Genomic DNA, 20,503 nt, shown 5'->3' on the forward strand with positions numbered 1-20,503 from the left:
TTTTATAAACATAAGCAAATTCGATAAACATTTTATAATATGCATCGCAAAGGCTACCATAATAAAAGCTGTATCATAAATGTGCAGTAGTGTTCCACTTATTTTTCTTAAGTTTGACCTCGGTGGCGCATCTAGTTCTGCCAGGGCGAAAAGCTAAATTTTAGCTAGCTCGTAGGCACACTTGTCGTGCTATAGGGCGCTGTGATTTGAAGAACAACAGTCCAGTTTAACGTGCCTATACCACGCAGACGCCTTGACGACCGAAGGCAAGCACCACCCGTGCTTGCCTTCGCCACTCACTTCTCATTATCTTTAGGACTCTGATGCCATGACCAACGGAAGGAGCAAGGCCACCAAACAACCGCAGGATTTCATTGGGCAAATGCTTGCAGCCAATGCAGAAGGAAAGTGACCGAGCTTGGCAACTGGCGTAGATGAGGAGGGGGGCCACTGAACATGGATTTAAGGATGAACACAGAAGAGAGCCCGATGTACTAGAAATAAATTTCGTCATTGCCATTTGTTGGGCGTGTTGGTAAACTGAAAGCATATTTAGCGCCAGCAAACAAGGACGGGAGGGAGACGACACCACAGTGCGCTAACTTCAACAATTTTATTTTCAGGAAATACACTTATATAACCCATGCATAGTGGCGCCACCTCATCCAAATCTTAACCATCCAATAAAGCCGTCTCCTTAACTAACAAGTCGACCGAAGGGGCGCTAACACACGTATCAATATTCCGCCAGATAGCCTGAGCCTCAATAATCTCTCGCACGTTTTTATCTTTGTGCTTTGCAAGAACAGTGGCAGGATCTATGCACCTGCGCACAGCCGCGTTCCTGACAGTGAGTTGACAGACGACCGTATTGCTTATTTTTCACGTTTAGGCTATGTTACCGTAACCGGTTTTTAAGACATCTCCCTGTCTGTCCGATATATTTTTTTCCCACAGGACAGCGGAAGCTCATATACAACAGCTTCTACGCAACCCACAGGTGCTTTTCCATGATTCGCAGAGCATCCGGCAGCTGGCTTACGGTACGGGTCCGTTATTCGACTTATTTTTGCCAGTTGTCGCGGCGCTGAAAAAAATCACTTGTGTGTCCACCCGGCTAGCCATTTTCTTAAGATTATGTGACGTTCTATGCAGGTAGCGCACTACCGCTACCTTCCTTCTGTGTTCCGTCCATTGATTTGCCGCGTCCAGAATTGTGCTATCTGACCTGCACCTTTTTAGCAGCCCTTCTACGACCGAAACATGCACTGATTCCTATCTGGCTATCTGGTGGAATAGTTATACGTGTGTTAGTGCCCCTTCGGTCGACTTGTTAGATAAGGAGACGGCTTTCTTGGACGGTTAAGATTTGGATGAGGTGGCGCCACTGTGCATGGGTTATATAAGTGTATTTCCTGAATACGAATTTGTTGAAGTTAGCGCATTGTGATGTCATCTCCCTACTGTCCTTGTTTGCTGGCACGAAATATGCTTTCAGTTTACCAACACGCCCAACAAATGGCAATGCTGAAAGGTGTTGCCGACTTCTTTTTTCAATCGTCAGGGGCCATTACTGATCGAATTGTTAAACCTGCACAGGTTGTCAATCGTTGCCGGTATTGTGAAACGCCGAATCGGCTGCGTGCCACAATCAAGAACAAGCGACGTGGAAAATTGACGAATGGGGTCATCTTGCTCCACGACAATGCCCATCCCCACCTCGCGGATGTGGTTAACACAAAACTGGCAAAGTTCAAGTGGGAAACACTACAACATACGCCATACAGCCCCAACTTGTCGCCTTGGGACTTCTTTTTAGGCAATTGAAGAAATAGTTCACGGGAACCTGAATTCGTTTTGGGCGATGATGTGAAAGAGTCAGGTACAGATTTTAGAAGCAGCAACCCAAGGAATTTGATGAGACTGGAATCACGCGTATCGTTAGTCAGTGGGACAAACGTCTAATTGTTCATGGAGACTACTTTTAAATAAAGTACCCCGCTAGCTATATATTCGCATTGGCTCAGTTTAATTATGCCTCGCCCTCGTATACGTTGCAGAACTTCTGCGTTTAATGTATTCTCTCTGTTGAAACTATAATTTCCGTGCAATTGCTCACAATACACGATCGGTGAGAGCTTCTCCTGCGCAATACATTGGAATAAAGGGAAGCGTCATTGAGAGTCTTCACTGGTCATTGCATATGTGCAAAAATGTAGGCAGAGTTCTTGAATGTCAAAGTTTCATCAAAATATTTGTCTTGAACTTGCTCATTTTATGGCCATTATTCATATCAACAACATGCACACTGCTGTACTGGTTTCGAACTGATATATTTCGTCAGTTCGTGTGATGTTTGCTGTACTCTTTAAATAGACAAAAACTTGGAGCCATTGATATCAGTTATTTCGGGCGCAATTTTCGGGACATGCGAGTGTATTCTTGTATAGAGAAATACATATTTTACTTGTCTTGATAGTGCGCAGCGTTCAAGAATTCGTTTTCAGCATCTATGGCAATAGTAATGCAGTTACTCATGTATTTGATCCCTCGACAAATTCAACGAGGAGGAGGACGAGCTTGAACGTGAGCCCCTTCCAAACCAAATTTCTGGCTACGCCACTGTCGGCGGTCACCGAGTGAGATGTTTACAGCTGTTCGTAGGGCCAATAAACTTAATAACCTTGCTTCGTATAGCGGTCTAATAATTTGTTATCGCAATCAATACTTCGCTTTTCCGGCGAAACGGTTCTGTCTCAAAAATTAAACAACAAGTGAGTCTTATACTGTTTTATTCAAAAAGCGGTTTTCACATTTTAAGGAAGCACTATAATCGAGGAACCAGAGGCGAGTCGTAGCCCCCGTTTGATGTCCCTTCTTGTTCAGTTATTTTGAGGTAACATTCGCGGAGTTATATGCGGACGCACGCCTAATTTAACTTATTGTGCTGGTCACTCACGACATAATATTATGCATTGGCAATATTCTTCAGTGCTTAGAGATCGTAGAGAGCAGTACTGGGGCGAGTTCTCTTGTAGACTACCTGCGAATACTAAGGCAAGGGTTTTATAAATGTTCCGAGCACGAAGGACTTTTCGTCTCACCAGGTCTGCTTTTTTCTTCTGCGAAGAGCAATGTTTGTCTACGTAAATTGATTCCGGGCTCGTCCGCGTTCCTGCCAGGCATAGTTGAAATCAACTGCACGAATGTGATCAAGGAAAGTCCTCGACTTCCTCAATCGGTCGGTCAGGCCCACAAATAATTATGCTCGCTTGCTGATGCTAAATACTCGAATGCGAGGTCGACCAACTGTGACAGTGTCATTCCGTCACTCGGGACATCAACCCAATTGTCGGGATTTATTATCCTGCATGTTTCAAGGCATGCAGAATTGTACTTGTTCGTGCTGAAGATTGAGGTACCTGTATAGCTTTAAGCAATAAATTATCAGGACGCCGCGCACCACGATCCTTTGAATGCCATCGTGGCTGAAGAACAGTTTCATAATTAGTGATTTAGTCCACGTAGTGGGCATAAAGTGCCGGTTGGCTTGTTTGGATTGGACGCCATGCGCGTTTTGTGCCCTAGGATGGTGAACAAAAGAGAAATGCCATGATCGCAATACTCCAGAACAGCTCAACCGACAAATGGCACACCTTATCAAGAACGTGCCGCGGCCAAATCCGCGTATATTTGTGGATGCGGGTTAGGCCACGCATTAAACATAACCTTCCCCTTATTCTTGCGATAGCAAAGATATGGACACTCCAACCCAATCTGCGCCGTCGTTCTCTGAGTCCTCGTGCTTTCGTATTAGGTCCAAGTGCGATACGATCACAGCCGCGCACCGCACGGTGTGCGCAGGAGGGAAAACGTGTGATCGTCAGCCGACAAGGACGGCGGCTTGACGCAGAGGCGTCTTCTCGCGTGCCCGAGGGTTGCGCGGAGCGGAGAGACGTGTACGCGGGCGGGGGAGAGGGTGGAAAGGAAGAAAATTACGTTAGTGCGCATGTACCCTTCTACTGTGGCTGTGGCTGCATAATGAACGCGCGACCGCGTGTTCATTATCTTGGAGGCAACCAAGCTCGAAGGCTGGGTGACCAGAGGTATCTGTCGCTTTGTGTACGCTGGCTTCTGGCGCGCCTAGTTCGCGTTTCCGCGAGAGGCAGCACGAAGGCAACTTCTCTCGCCGCTGCTGCCACCCTTCATCACGCCTGCATTGTGGCAGGGAGTGTCTGCGGTCATCGAGTGAGAGGTGTTCGTTTTTGCCTGGGCGCGCATGACACAGTGTTTGTTTGACATAATTTAGTTAGTAAGGGGATTGCTCAAAACAGGTTATAAAGCTGATGAAACTACTAACCTTGTTTCGTATAACTAATAGCTTGCTTTCGCAATCAATGCTCCGCCTTTCGAGCGAAACTGCGACTTTTGTTTTACCTCCTTTGATGTTTGTGTCTTAAACACATTTTATCAGACTATCGCTATCATTGCACCAGGATGACACCTTCAAACACTTGAAAAAGAAGTTTTTTTTTTTGCACAGTAGCTCGAGCAGTGCGAGCTCTCGTCAGTTCAAATTACTCGACGCGCACACCACTAAGTTCGTACTCAGAAGTGTCCATTCTTCAGGCACTGACTGCATTGAATCGGCTTTTGAACCAATCGGCCTACTGCTTGTCGAATGTGGTCGAGCTCTGTAGCAGCGGGGATTAGCTCTCCCTTAAAACAGATTTTCTCAACGCGCGTGTTCCCGAGGTGGCAAGCGTGCCCTAATACTTTCGAGCTGATAGTGAACAGCCCTGCGCTTACATACACCGCTGAAACAGCATCGTAGCGACTTGGTCAAGATAGGCGCGGCACCGCTGAGCATTATGCAAATATAAATCACAGCATGGCCGTAAAATCCGCAACTATTTAGGCAGAAGTAATATCACCATCAGTGAGCCCTATGCTCAAAACATGGCACGTTCCCCCGAAAGCCCATACGTTGAACCGGATGCGCGGCAACATGGTAGAAGCACGCGGGTGAGCGCCAATTGTGGACTTCATCGTTTTAACAAGTACGTAATCATTATTGTCACATTTAATCTTCATCTTCTTTCGTTGTTCACGCGTTTCGAAATAATGCATTCGGTAGGCCTCAGGATCTCACGTGCTACTCTCAATACAGTCCTTATCTAAGCGCCATCGGTTGCAAGCTTGAAAGTTTGGCTTTCAGCCGTTGCTATTATTGCAAACAAGGGACAGATACAAATACTGAAATGGCTTTTTGAGAGCGGTTGCTGTTTATGCTTTATAAAGGTTCACGGTAGCTCCAGACAATTTCTTTCCGCATGTGCGGTAACAAATACCAAACGTGTTCATTTTGTACACGCGTCATCGCAGAGAAACCGTGTTGGTCCCCAAGACTAGCTTAACGACATAAGTCACGTGTGCACGTACGCACGCGACAAAGCAAAGGGGGAAAATGGGAGATTTCCAAATCACTACAGGCTTTTAGGGCTTCTGCCGCAGCTCGCGCTCTTCATGATGTACGCCTACTAATATTTTGCCTAGATGCCGAAGTCTTTGAACGTGCTCTAAAGGCTACATATTTTTACGGTCATATAAGGCAAGTTGCGTTGCATAATTTTAAGAACACAATCAGCTATTAAAGACACTCATACAAAAGGTGTTGCGTTACTTTAGTTTCCGCTACAGCTTGTTTGTGTAGCCTTATCTTATTGATGTTTTGTTAGAGTAACTTTTCTCGCATTGTGCTCTTTCTTTGCGAGCGACAGGCGCCTCGGCGGGCATTGGCGAAAGCACGGCAAAGCATTTTGCTTCGCTTGGCTGCTGGCTCTCCCTCAATGCGCGGAACACCGCGAATCTGGAGAGAGTGGCCGAGGCTTGCTGCGCACTGGGGCTTCCACGGGACAAGGCAAGTGGCCGGTGGTGCCGATCTGAACCTTTATTCACGCAGCTCACGAAACCGGCACTTGAAAAACTGACCAGATCGCATCCACACCAACTTCAACATTGGCTGATAGTAACGCCACTGTGATTGAAGGCTTAAACTCAACAAAACAGAACCTCTGTAATTTAAAGAGTAACGATGAGGGTTCCTTGTTGAAGCATATCACAATTCTTCTATAGATGCACTATACGTACAAAAATGCTTAAACAAGGAAACCGAAGAAATAGCAGGTAACAAGGACGTCAAGAAGTTTTCTTATAGTTTTTTTTTTTGCTTCGTGATTGCAAAGGACACTGAAGGTGCTAGTTTAGGAAAGATGAAGTGCAATATTTAGCGTGACGTCACAAAATATGTAGTTTGATGGTGATATTGTTTTGTTGAACAATACAGGATGTACCTTGCACGACATGACTGAGGGCCTATAGAGGCAAAATCGGTATAAACTTACTAATCGTAAGAAACCGAAGTAACCTCCACTAGCACGACAAAAATACATTTTTGCAATGAAAAGTTAGTCTCTTGAAGAATCACAAGAGCATAATACTTAACCTAGACCGATTGCCATAGGGGCATTGGAGGGGGAGAAAGATGTCTAAGTACGGCTAAATAAAGGCGATATCGTGAGCCAAGGAAATTTCCGGGCATGGAATTCTGTCGGTAAACCCGAGACCGGGATGTCTGTAGGTCGTTGGGCAAGACCATTGCTCTGCAATGTACAGTCCGCGCCACTCTTGTGTAGAGCGCGGGAATGCCGGCTAGCGGGCCGCCCCGTAGCCAGCCAGCGTGGCCTAAACGTAGCTGCTGGGCTCGAGATAAGAATTGTCTGGGCATGCGCGGCCGGCGCACCTAATCTCGGGCCCAGCCACTACCATTAGACGTCGGTGGCTGTCTGTGGAGGGCCCTGGTGGCCGATATTCGCGCGCACTGTACATAGCATAGGCTCATGACAAAGTATCATATGACTTAGTTCGCTTTACGGACATTCACTCGAAACAAATAGAATGGCCTTTAATTAACTTTTGCGGCGCCTTTTGTATTCATAACAGAATCATCGCCTACTGTGGAGTCAGTCGGCGTGTTCTTCAATCTTTCACTTGCGATTAGCTCTCCCACATAGTCATATTTTCAATGTTCTTCTAGAAAGGGACCAAAGCTTGGAAAACGTATTTTTCTTTTCGTCAGGATGACGAAACGGCGCATGAAGTAGCGCAATGTTTAGGAGGAATTTTTACTTCTTCTTTGCAGCACATTGCACAGACATGAAAAAGAATGTTAACGGCACTTGGAGAAATGTGAAGTTAGTATGACTGATAAAGTAATTACCTATTCATAATAAGAAGCGCACGACCTGCAGCTCTACTTGTGATCATGACTGGACTCTCTCGCTGCATGGCCAGGTGTTCCTGCATGAGGTCGCAGGTCCTCTATCGGCCCAAAAAGCCACGTTGCTATGGGGGCAACTAAATAACTCCTTTGTGCTCGGCGTTAGATTACCATTAAAGAATCTCACTCGGTCAAAACTTGTTCGGCGCGCTTCACTATGGTGTTCATCACAGAGTTCCTTGTTTTTGGTGTTTTCTTTTTGACCGAAGTCAGTGAATGTATTTCGGCGTTGAGTGTATTGCTGAAGAATGAGGTGCTTATCTGCGTTATATTGTTATTTCCAAGTAACCTAAATAGGGAGATTAAATTTTGTCTTCTGAAATGTAGTACGTTTTAAACAGATACACCAACTACAGAAAGACGTATCCAGAGTGCCGAAAGTAACTTTATTAAGATGAAATATTCACAGTGATGGTAGATCAATACAAGCACGATGGTACCACGCGCGTTAGAACTAGTTGTAGTATTTAAAGGTACACTCAACAAGGTTCGTGTTAGTGATGCTAGCACGCTCCTTTCGAATAATAACTCTTGGCATAAATGCGCATTCCACATTGGCGCTGGGAACTGATAAAGCGAGCAGTGTGAGTGCGCAGCGGGATTTGATAGGTTTGATAGTGTGCACCATGCAGATTTCATTTTTTATGCAATCATCCATGAGGTACGGCATGTAGTCCGTGCCAAGGCACCAGCTTCAATATGTACTCATGGTGCGCTAAGCAACTTCGAGGCTGTGCCTAGAACTTACGATTAATGTACGAAGTCTGTACCGAGTATTCCTCAGAGTATCTGAACACTGAACCCAAATTATTCGATCGCACACTTCATTTGCTCAACAAGATCGCTTCCAACAGTCTGCGACTCTAGTAATAGTGGCAGAGCAAGTGGGCTGGCATCCCACCGTATTGCTGCAGTAATGATCGTCTGGCAAGTATAGAAGACCCGGAACATCAGCAGTGAAGCTCAACACAGATTGATCGTGCCAATGACTGAGTAAAGCACAAAAACGAAATCCTACTTGATACACCGCTGTACTGAATTATTGACAGCACAATGGATCAATTGGCCTTAAAGGGACCGACAAGTGTCTAGGATGCCTCATGACATGTTGGGGCAAATGAAGAGACCAGAGTTTATAGTGATATGATAGAGCATGCAGTTCACGGTATAAGCATGGATTTTGATTGTATATTAGCGCAAAAAAGGCCGAAAATTAGCCATAAAACCTTGGTTCCGGAGGTGTAGTATATGAGAATACTGCCCCTAAGTCAGCTGTTGTAGACTGCCGCACACTTATTGTTAAACATCGTCCTCTTAGTATCACATATCCGTTTGCGCTTTATGCAAAGCGTGTTACGAAGTTGGAGCAAAATTCACGCTTATTAGTGGCGCTGCCTCACGCGGCATCGAGTGACGCGGCAGGGCCGTAATATCCCTCAATTCATGGCGGCGCATATGCGTGCTTTTGTACACGCAAGAATTTGCGAGTGAGTATCAGAATTTCTTTGGTCTCCCATGAAGAAACGAAATGCCATGGATTAATTCTGTCGCAGAGGTGCAGCGCCCCGTAAATAGGTGTAGAACGTGCAAATGCATTTCTATGAATCGAACAGACCTTAATAATAACACTACTTGCACATCTTATGCCTTATCACGAATTGGCCAAACATAAACGCTTTACCTTTATATGAGCAGAGTCGTTGCATAAGAAACCACAAAATCACGCAGCTATTACTGTAGCAATCTATCAACAATTCGGAAACGCTGGGCCGCTTTTACACTGGCTTGATAAACGAAAAATATCGACAGAACCCATCTCATGTTGACTGTCGATGGCTATGCGTTCGGCAGTGCATCAATATATAACCATACGATGAGTCGCCACCGTCTAAACGAGTTATGTGTGATGCCTATACTGCAGCGGGACACCTCTTTCCCACTTTACAAAGAACGCTCGGTGCCATCTAGTGTTGCTGCACCGGAGACTGCTTCTAGGCTCTGAAATGCATGGTGCGCGGGTTCCTCTTTCGTGCTTTTTTTCTGAACACTCTGCACCATGTAGTGCTTCTGTTGAGAATTCCGCGTTCAGCGTCGCATTCGAGAAGCGCTGCCCACGGGTGCCCTCAAAATCTGACAATTGTTCCCTTCTTGGCTGCCCACTCTCTCACGTGTTCACATTGATCCATGCTGGCGAGAGGTTCATTCACTAGAGCCACATACGCAGTGCGTTCGTGGCTAAGCTCGATAAAGTGTGGGCTTGAAAGACGTTCATTGAAACGCGGCCTATACCCAGTGCGTTTGTGGCGCATCTTCCCAAAGGATTGGGTAGCTGTCCTTCAGGAGCTCTTGAGATGTGGTTTCGATTACGTTCGGCATAGCAGAAATTTGAGGGATCTTTTTTGTTATTTCAGAGACGCGTATTCCCCGTGGCACATACTTAGTTACCCAAGTTGGCGTCAAATACGTTCATTGAAAATGGGTACACGTCTACTGGCACATATCCAGCCACTTCCAGAAAATTACATCATTGGGGTCATTGAAAACCAGGAGAAACTGAGTTCCATATTCCCAGTGCTTCGAGTCAGCGTCAAATAGTTTTATCCGACAGCGGGAGGAAGAACTGTAAGAGGGGTATGTAGGAGGCAGAATGGAAGAAAAGCACTGATACGATGACTAAAGCCTTTCCAATTTATTGTAGAGCTTCTCGTAGCAGCAGCATGCCCATGGATATGACGTTATACTGATGAAATTCTTGCAATCAATGCCATTCAGCCTGCAAGATCATCGTCGTGGAACTCTGCCAGTATTCCGACTGCTGGACAAGCGCGGAGCTGAAACGTTTCACCAACGTTGATGACGACTTTGACAACTGCTTCGATAGCGTCAACGCCCTTTTCGTAGATCTTGTGCAATTATTTTTGGCACAGATGATCCCTGTTCGGCATTGTGCGTGTAGCGGACAATTAATGCGAAATAGACTACAGATCTATTGGCTTGGTGCAAACAGATCCGTTTGCTTGGTGCAGGTGATTGCCAACATGGCTGAGGGCACGGCAGAATGTGCGTAGAATATCTTCTGTTTCCTTCCACGAAACCGTGCATAATCGATGCATTCCTGAAATGAACTTTGCTACTGCGAGTTACAAAAAATACAAAGCCGAAGTTAGAAATCTAGATGTAACACTGGATGCAGCTGTGTATAGGCGGGGTGAAAAAGCTTCACGCAAGCGACCGTACGCGAAATGGACTCCTGAATTGGTTTCGAATTACCTCAAGAAACTTGCGTGCACCTTGCAAGGCCACAACCTGGGACCTTTGAGTCACATATACCACCGCACTCATATGCAAATAATAATTATCTGAAAATCAAAACATCACCAACCTGTTTCCAGGCGAGGTTTTTTTCACTTGTACGTGCTGTTGACATTGCAGATGATCTTCCATTCATAAAGCGCCTTTGCTATTCTTAAATTCCAGAACACTCGACAAAACTTTCAAATGAGTGTTCCTTCGTTCAACGCTTCATAAAGATCTGTAAACTTCTTGATCTAACCACTAGGAAAGTTTCGTTTCCTTCCCATTTTCAGGTTTTTGTTGCTCTTGCAAATTTTTCTGACAAGTACCCTAATTTCTCGGTGCATTGGTTTAATATAAGGCTCCTTAAGAACTTCGTATTTCAACAGTTTTTGGGCCGGTGCTGCTTTCTCCCTGAAAAAAATGGGTGTCTGATTTTCCTTCTTTTTTTCCGTCTGTCATGGTGGACAAACAGGTGTTTTTTTCAGATCAAACCCAGTCGTCAAGAAAATTACTTGTTTTTCTGTTTGTTTTGTTTTTGTTTCGATTTAAAGAGGAAACGCATAACTCTAGTTATGACACCTGTGTTGAATTAGAATGTGAAAGCCCAAAAATAAAACAGGAAAAGCCGACTCCTTCCCTGCGTAAACTCAGCTGTAAATGCTGTGTCAAAAGTAACCTTATTATAGACATACCGGCTCGTCTGTCACCACTGCGTAAAAAGTGTTCTTTTGGTAATAATTAGGAAATGTTGTATTGACCAGAATACGTGCAGACGCCTGTTGCCTATGGCGATTGATTAGAAGCAAAATAATACAGTATTCTTTTGTGGCGCAATTGGCTATACCCATTATGAACCATACGCTAACATTTGTAGAACTAGTTTTTCATGACAAATGTGCGACATCAGAACGTTTCATTTACTTGAGTGACCTATCCGTACTAACATATAACTCTTCTAAAATTTGGCACCAATTAAGAGGCTACAACGCTAAATTTCTGCCACAGTGAAAGTTCATATATTTAGTTGACTTGCGAAATTTACAAACTAAAGGATTATAAACTGTGCACCTTTTATATAACCGATTTTTCCACGACAACTCACACAGTGAGAAAGTTTTAGTCCTCTCAATTATCAACAGTGGTTCAACAAAGGCTATCCCGAGAGCGAACGCTTCGGCAAGGAAAATGCTTTTACAAGACCAACCACTGCTTTCCCTTTGAAGAAAGTAAACCGTTGCCAACCCGAAGACACGGTTTCTTGTCGAAATAACAACTTTAGTTACATTCTTTGATCTACCAGTGCTGAAATACTTGAAATCTCTTATCTCCCTGTGAGCCACTTCTTTGTTTGATTTACTCCTGCCCATGAATATTGTGAGGCCAGAAAAGGCAGCATTGAACCGTGAAGAATATAAAATTTAGATCATAATTCACGTTTGGCTCTAAGCACATGGCCACATGCTGACCAAAAATCCGAACGCTCTATAAAATTTCGTGGTGTTGCATCGTCCAAGTGCTCCTTGTTCTTAGCACGCAACTTTGTGTAGTGCGGAGGAGGAGTTCCGTGAGATACTCTAGCTAAATAAATGTGTAATCATCTGTCTTTTTGAGCAAGTTACTAAAATCTATACCACCATATTACACAGAAATTCACATTAAACATGGACAGGGTACAAGCGACTAACGGTGGTTGCAAAATGCATGTCTAATGACTCGAGTCAACGGTTCGACAAGTCGGGTTATGATACGGGTCGCCTCGCGAATACATTGGCTCCAGCCTGAGGCACGTCGCTTTTTCTATTTCTCGTGAACAGATTAGACATGTACATGTTACTAAAGATTTTGTGCATAAGCTTCCGGAGTTGGTCTTTCTATAATGCGCCACGTCATTTATATTGTGGTACTTGTCGGAGTCACACTATTACGACAGCGCTCAGCTATTTGGCTCCCTTCGTGACACCACGTGACAGCGAGGCACGGACGGACTGAGACATGTAGAGACGAGTGTAGTGACGCATCAGCCGGGCCGGCGCCGGTCAGACCTCCTCGCTTCACACTTGGGGAGCTCCTCTCCCCGGCTGCCGCGCTATGACAAGCGTGGGCACACACACACACACGCACACACAAAGACACGTGGCACTGAACATGCCGGGACGCGCTCGGCGGGGATGCGTCGCGGCCGCTCCGAACGGGCCAAAATGTTCGCCGCTTTGAACGAAGCTCCGGCGTACGTTGCATCCGCGCCGGCTTTACCGCGTGTCGTAGGCGAAACGTAACAACGCGAACTTTTAAGCGACGGTGGACACGAGATGAAACCTAAGAAGGTTGAGTGAATGGTTGACGCATCACTGCACGCTCCAACTTATTTACTTTTTTCCTTTCGGTTTCGAGAGCAGTGAAGTGCTCATAGCCGGACTACATTATTAACTTTACATCCTGTTATGTTTATCAGAAATGGCTGTTTGGCCCGTGACGAATATTCGGTATGCATCACTCGGAGACATAGTTACCAGCCCGTGGTCCAAGACAGGCTGGCTTTCACAGGAAGATGCATTCTTCAAATGATCGACGGTGGTCCAAGAAATTATGTCCTGGAGGGGAAGTTTCGACAAGTGCCTTTCTCCTGACAAAACCAAGCCTGCTTGTCAGACCATTACCTGAAGGACAATTTCTTGTTCAACCACTGTTTATCACACGCATCACACGTGACCGAAACTGCTATAACTATACTTTTTTTCGCAACTATCTGGTACACACTGTCGGCTGGAAGAAAATTTCCCCTTTCGCTGAACTTTCTGTACATTGCTGATTTCTGAAGTGATATTTTTTAGCAGTGTTCATGTCTATTCCTTGCAAGTGGCCTTTCACCTACGAGGTAAGGGCGTCAGATACCAAAAGCATGCGTTTTGGATGGTCACTTGATTGTTGTCTCCCACTATAATCTGAGTGCCGACTACGCTGCGCAATGTCCGCGTTGTGTGAAGTTGTGACACTAAGGTCAGTCACTAAAGGCAAATGACCTCCTCGATTATGCCTCTCGCCGCAAAGGTTCTGACAGGTGCCCCGCCACCATACGTGGATGGTGTCCAGAGCCTATGCGTATGGGTAAAGAAATTAGGAACGTGTTAGTTTTGAAAAAAAAAAGGCAGCAAAGGCTACGTTACTACCTTGTTAACCTGAATGTATAGCAACAAAGAAAGTTCCTCTGACAATAATGATGAATTGGAAAGCTGCACAGCAAGATTACAGAACATAGCTATTTGTTTCGATATTTAGGCTTGAGCACCATGTCACCGAGATTGTCGCTCTGAATATTTTACTTTAGTGAACGTGTGGACGGTATTTGTCGAAGTACGTCTTACAATATTTGGTCGTTAAGCCAATATTTTTTTAAGATTCAGATGGCAGGACGATCACTTGGAATCGAGATCTTATACATTCACGGGTGTAATTTTAAAGGGACAATAAGACATAGCGACACTGACGTGATAGCGTTTCCATTTTGCTGAGTTCTTTCTGTTACAGGTTAACAATGCGGCAATTCCTGCACGAGGATCAATTGAAAGTGCCTCAGTGGAAGACTTCAACCGATCGTGGCAGACGAACTTCCTCGGTCCTCTCTGCATGATCAAAAACGCTGTGCCCTACTTGCGTCAAGCTAAAGGTGCAATTCAAATTGTATTCCACCGCGCGCTATCGCTGTGCGACCTTGTTCCTTCCCTGTGCGCAAGGCCATGTCCTAGGCACGACAGTTTGAATTATAGTGTTAGCTATTTATTTTATCGAGCTATTATGTTTATATATTCTATTGATAGGTAATGCTGCAATACATGCTCTCTACGGCTGCAAATGCAATGCTTTTATTCGCATCACCAAAGCTGGTGCGAATGAGGCGCGGTAATCTATCATTTGGCCACAATCGTGTTTCTTGTTGTAGACGGACCATGATGAACAATAAAAGTAATGATGTACCGCATCAAACACTCGCATTGTCGTTTAAGTTGTCAGTGATTGGTGTATTTTTTCAAATATATTTCAGGTAGCATCGTCAACATTTCTAGCATTTCATCGCTGGTACCGGTGAGTGAAAAATCAAATATCATCACACCACTGCGTTGGTCAACCTTTATGCACCTTGTACCCTCTCTACCACGCTACTACAGCTTTAAGCAACATTGCCACCTATGGCGATGGCTTATTCCACCGTCTTTGAAGCGGACGGAAGTCTTGGGCGGCAGTAGAAGGTGCTGAGCGTGATAAGCGGGCTTTGCGAACTTCTAGAGCTTTCAGGATTCTCAGTCGAGCATTTTTAACTTCAAGTAGTAACAGGGCTACCACACACATAACGAACTACGCAGTGATGACACAAAAGACGCCTTCAGATGCTTATTTGGTGAGACATTTGGAGCGCAACCTCTCATTTCTTATATAATGTATTTTGGAGCATCCCAAGCGATGATACCAAACAGTACAATTATTAAATAAATGCATGCAATCATCTCTTTCAGTCTGAGCGGTTGCTGCATGCTGCTCGTCTATTAAGTAAATAAATACATAAATCAGCGTGAGAATCAATCCATTATTTAAACGATGAAGCCATTATTAGAAACGCAAAAGAGGACGTGCAACACATTTGGATTGATAAGCGTGACTAGCTTCCTGTCCAATACGGCACGCAACCAAGACGCGCCGGTCAGCTGCGAAAACGATATTGCCATCTGGTATCGTGAGGCAGTGCATAATATACCAAAACGAAACAGTGCTACGCTTTGCTTTCCGAGGGCCCACGCGTCATCACCCAGATGAGAACACCATTAAAAAAATTCAGAATTTCTTCCATCTGACTACGGGACAAGATTGCCGGAAGTACTGGCTAAGGACGTAATCTGCGCATCAAGCTCCGCCGAGCGGCCGGAACACCAACGCTGTGCCTCTGGATAGTCCAGTTCATCGTGCAAGTCGATGGCTACGACGCTTACCCGTCGTGTCAATCCTTAATGCAGCGAAGTCTTGTTGCATCACTGAGAAGTTATCCGTTTGTAGCCATAGGCTGTCGACCTCAGTAAAAGTGGATGCTGTTACAAGTAATGCAGCAGTGAATTGTAGGTAAACAAAAATAAACTATAGCGAGACCTTGAGCATACGTGACGTGAAGCATACGTGAATTATGCGCCCTCGCTTCTCAATATTTCTACTGCGTGTTCAAGTGCACTTCGGCACTTTTGTGGCTTCATCTTTAAAACTCCTGTTAGCAACATCTTTGTTGACAGACAGAGGTGGTGAATCATGTAGATCGTTATAGCATCTTCATGAAAACATAAGACTGTCGTATTCAGTCGTTGCTATTTAGCGGACTGCAAAACATTATTTCTCACAGTTCGCCAAAACCAAGCAACCTCACAATCACATTATGAATGCTCATATTATGTGTTGAAATATTCTTTGAAAAGATATGGCACGCGCGAAGTCTGAGTCTGATTCTTTCACGTAAATGTTCGAAACAGTGGCTCTCTGTTTCATTGGGTAAATCAGGTTCTAGCCTGTTCAGAATCCTAACTAAAGGGCTAGTTCTTCTAGCGCCATTTTTCGTAGGCGGTAGGAAGAATTCCCTTCATTTCTAAATTATTCCTTGTATTATATTGTTTTGGAGCAGTAAGCTCATGTTTATTTCCTCATTTTTTTTAGTAAGAGGACTGTTGTGGCTTTAAACTTACTAATTTTCGCACTCACAACGGCAAGTTTTTTTTCCACTAACTTTCCAAGTGAATTATTTAAAGCGTTGATTAGCGAAGCTAACGCACTGCCTGAAAGTTGGCACTTTACTTTCGATAAGTCTGGTAATGTCTCTCTTTAATTGATCTCTTTTACGGGTGGCAGCAGTCCCACCCGTAGAATACGACTAAATCTTTGCCAGTTCTTTTACAGTTGTGGGCAGTTTATCGACCATCCATCTAGTCAATCACGCATCCGTCCAGCAGCTGCGTTTTAGGTTTCCAGTAAATCGTACGCATACCTGCTTAAATCAAGGTCAATCGCGAGCCATTGCCCATCCTCTTAGCTACTTGGAGCGCCTGAGAATGAACCCTATTAAGTTGCAAGAAAATTTTAGTTTTGGGCTAGTTGATTGATTCTGTAAGTATAAGCAGAGCGCTGCACAGCGCTGTGCAAAAACATGGACCAAACAATGTAAATCCAACGCACATGTTCAAATCTATGTGAAGTGAAATTTCACTGAAGCCGATAATGAAATGCTGTGAATTTGCCCTGTTTATTTGTGCGTCTCTGGCACAAAAGAAACTGTCGAGTGCATGTACTATCGCACACCTACATTTTACATTGGCTTGTAGTTATTATTGAATTCTTGCTTTTTATACACATATGTCGCCCCCTTCTCGGCCGATTGCTCGTTACCGGCATGTGCCGTTGTTGAAAATTCTTATCATAATGAACACGCAGACGCGCTTCTTGGCCAACGACCCATTGTGGGATTTACCATAGCATGCAATTCCCTATCATCAGCAGGCAGCGATATTCTAAAATAACTAGTTTGGCGCTATTACGATATGCACCACCTGCTTCTTGAAAAAATCGCCGTCTTGAGTATGTGCAATACTATAAAAATCATCATGACAAACAAAATAATTGTCATGTCAAACCCAAAAAAGAAACACATTTTTCATTCGCTTTCAATATGGTCTGATTTACTTGCGGTTCAGGCGACGAAATTAAAAAGCTTCTCGTTCGTAAATGATTTACGCCATTGGCTAGCCATCTTCGCTAATAATATGTTCAGCATTAGGATTCGCTTGAGTATTTTTTTACGATCAATTTTAGTGTAAGAGACTTTTGTAAATGAAGGCCCAGTTCTGACTCGAACAAATAAAATTTATCATGTTTCACCAAGCCGTTCACCATCCTGAACCAGTTCACGAACCGATTCAGCACAATAAACTTTATCCTGTGGCATATGGTGACACACTGTGCAGTGTTATCGACTCGTACAGATGGCGCACGCGCGCGTTTTGTCACAGTGCGAAGACACGCACTCCCTGCAAAGGTGAGAGAGAAACCAATTCATTTTGCACGAATATGAATCAAGTTTAAGGGTTCACAGCTACATAAGCTGCACACATAAAGGCGGTCATCTTAACCAGTGTTAACCCTAGAGTGTGCAAGGTGTGGCGGCGATTCGACGCACCTATTCCTGCACTCGCTGGTTCCCGCGTTTCGTTTTGGCGATCCATAATCAGTAAGGACGGAAATCTAGAATAAATAAAAGCTTCAGAAAGCAATATTTCCGAATTGCATTGCATACTAGTACTCCAGAAAAAACGACCGTTGAATATGGACTGTTGGAAATATATTTAAAAAAAAACACGATAACTACCGTGGAGTTAGGCAACAAAAGGCTAGTTTACATTATTTAATACATGTACACAGTGAGGCACGATCCCGTCTGGTGCACAGATTATGAAAGTAATGCGAAAAAAAAACATAACAGGCCAAATGCGTGTAGTAGAGTGCAGTGCTTGTTGAAAGTGCTGTGGCCCCTGGCGATGTCTGACCTACGTCACGAGGGTAAAATGTGAAACTTACACCATATGCACTGCAAGCGTGTGCTGAATTGGGCTGGCTGGTTCATGACGAACGCGGTAAAAACAGCGCGAGAGACAGGAAGGATCCAGAGGCGGCGTTTGCAGCACTGTGAAGTGCGTCTATGCTTTCTTTCTGTCATTCGCGCTACCTTTAAGCAACATGGCATGCACTACTCGTATAGCACCAATTCTTCGCGCTCTCAAGCCAGGCTTCCCTCTCTCCCCTTCTCCTCTTTTTTCCCCCAAATACCCACCATTGTTCGGCAGAGGCGCGAATGGTGGACGCGGTGGAAACGTTGTTAGTAATAGGTGTTCTCGGCCGTAGCGCCATACATATATGCTGAGCGGTGTCTACTTGCGTTTTTGCCACTGCGATATGGGTTCGGGTCTTCGGGTTGGCGCTACAGGGTTGTACGTAAAGCTGGAATGTGTATATCTGTGTAGGTGAGATATGGGCGTTAGGGAGGGGGATGGCATTGCCGCTAAGAATGCTGCATAGATTCGGAAGTTGAGATGCCGGCAATGCAATCAGCGGCCATGCGGTTCTGTGCTTTTTCGTTCCTTTAGCAAACTCGTTCAAAGTGCGATACACGTCGTTTATGTAGACATTTACTGGGGGCGTCATCGCCATGAGTTTAGCGATAACGTTTTAAAGGACGATTTATCAGAAAGCAGGTGATATATCTTCATCAGTATAAGTAATTTTTTCTCTATAGCGTGCAGTCTACGATTGCATTGCGTAGATACGGAGAAACATACGTACCTGCCGCTGACTTCAAGCAACAAAGTCCTCTATATCATAAGTGATCGCTGACCTCGGTTTGGTGACTTTCTTTGATAAAAAGGTGGTCAGCGACTGAAAAAGATGAGTCGACGTAGCTGTGACTTTTTTACAGTCTTTTTTTAATAGTCAAGATAATAGCACAGCTGTTGTTTCTACTATTCCACCAAGTAAAACAATTACTACTACGGCGGCTGCAGCTAATGATCATCATCATGTCTTTGAGCAAACGACACGTCTCTCACTTCTGCTGGCAGGTTCCCCTCAACGTGCCTTACAGTGTCGCCAAAGTAGCCCTGGACCACCTGACGCGATGTGCTGCACTAGGTGAGTGCGCTATAGGTGTAGTGACAAACACACCCGATGACGTGTAGTGAGCGAGAGGGCAAAAATTCAGCAAAGTAGTGGTCACATGTTGAGTATCCACGAGGGACTATTTCTATACTCCGTCTCACATTCTGCATACTGCCTAGCGAAGGCTGCGGGCCGCGTCAGCCTGTCAGAGGAGAAGAACATTCTGATGGTGCGAGTCCACGCCGTGACGTGCGTCATCAATGTCAGTCTCTGTATGTTATCTTCTACATGTTGTAGAATTCAAAATAAATGCACACAATCTAGGCCTCTTGTACTTACCATATCTTAGTGTACTCAATGTGTTTACTGTAGATTTATAGAACGATTATTTAGGGGGCTGGGTAGCACGTGTCCCCGTTTGTGCTCCGGTCGCAGGCTGCATGACGCGGCTGTGCCCGCCTTGAAGGTAATTACGTTCATTGAAGGCATTACCTTCAGGTAGTTACCTTGTCGGTAAGCTGCGGTGGAGGCGATCGCCTAGCCTGCCCGAGAAGCTAATGGCTTCGTGTGCACTGTACTCTTGCGTGCCTAGTTCGCACTGCAACAAGAGGCAGCACAAACGCAAAGTCGGCTCAGAGCTGCTGCCGCTCTTCATCATGCCCGAAATCTGACAGCGAGTGTCTGCGGTCAGGGGCGTAGCAAGGAAGGGGGGCCTTATGGGGCTGCAGCCCCCCTGCAAAATATTTTCGTGCTGTCATGCACCGCCGGCCAAAACAGCCCCCGTCGCCAGAAATCATTGCGTAGACTGTCTTTTTTTACGCTCGAAAGGACATTTCGGTGCCATCATTGCGAACTCTGGCTGGATTTCGTGGCAACACCCATGCACCGGGAGTCACATGACGCAAGGAGCCCTTTCCAAGCACAAAGTTTCAAGGGCGTTTCGATGGCGCGTTGATCACAGCGGCATCTCGGGGATGACGCGGAATCTGAGGAGCGCATGCATTTCAATTTCGAAACTTTTTGGGCATACGTTTCCCATAAACATCTGTTGCGAAAGGTGAATTGACAGTTCGAAAGTGGTGCTTTACATTTTGAATTCCGGAAATTGAGGCTTTGATGCGCCAATAAACATATGACTCCAAATGTGTCTTCACTTTTCTAAAGTCGTACATCAGACCATATAACGAGACAAGCCAA

The 20,503-nt window shown here is 45.0% G+C and overlaps 1 protein-coding gene across 2 annotated transcripts in view; it reads left to right on the forward strand.

The window, feature by feature from the left end:
* The window catches only part of LOC135900993 (uncharacterized oxidoreductase TM_0325-like), a 75,624-nt gene that overhangs the window by 27,136 nt on the left and 27,985 nt on the right, over positions 1-20,503 (forward strand). For both annotated transcript variants that reach the window (XM_065430619.1, XM_065430618.1), the window contains exons 2-5: positions 5,781-5,920; positions 14,162-14,300; positions 14,676-14,716; positions 19,270-19,339. In XM_065430619.1, the coding sequence (XP_065286691.1) occupies positions 5,781-5,920; positions 14,162-14,300; positions 14,676-14,716; positions 19,270-19,339 (390 nt within the window). The remainder of the gene's footprint in view (positions 1-5,780; positions 5,921-14,161; positions 14,301-14,675; positions 14,717-19,269; positions 19,340-20,503) is intronic.

This window comes from Dermacentor albipictus, chromosome 2 (genome assembly GCF_038994185.2).
Source record: "Dermacentor albipictus isolate Rhodes 1998 colony chromosome 2, USDA_Dalb.pri_finalv2, whole genome shotgun sequence".
Classification (NCBI taxonomy): Eukaryota; Metazoa; Arthropoda; class Arachnida; order Ixodida; family Ixodidae; genus Dermacentor; species Dermacentor albipictus.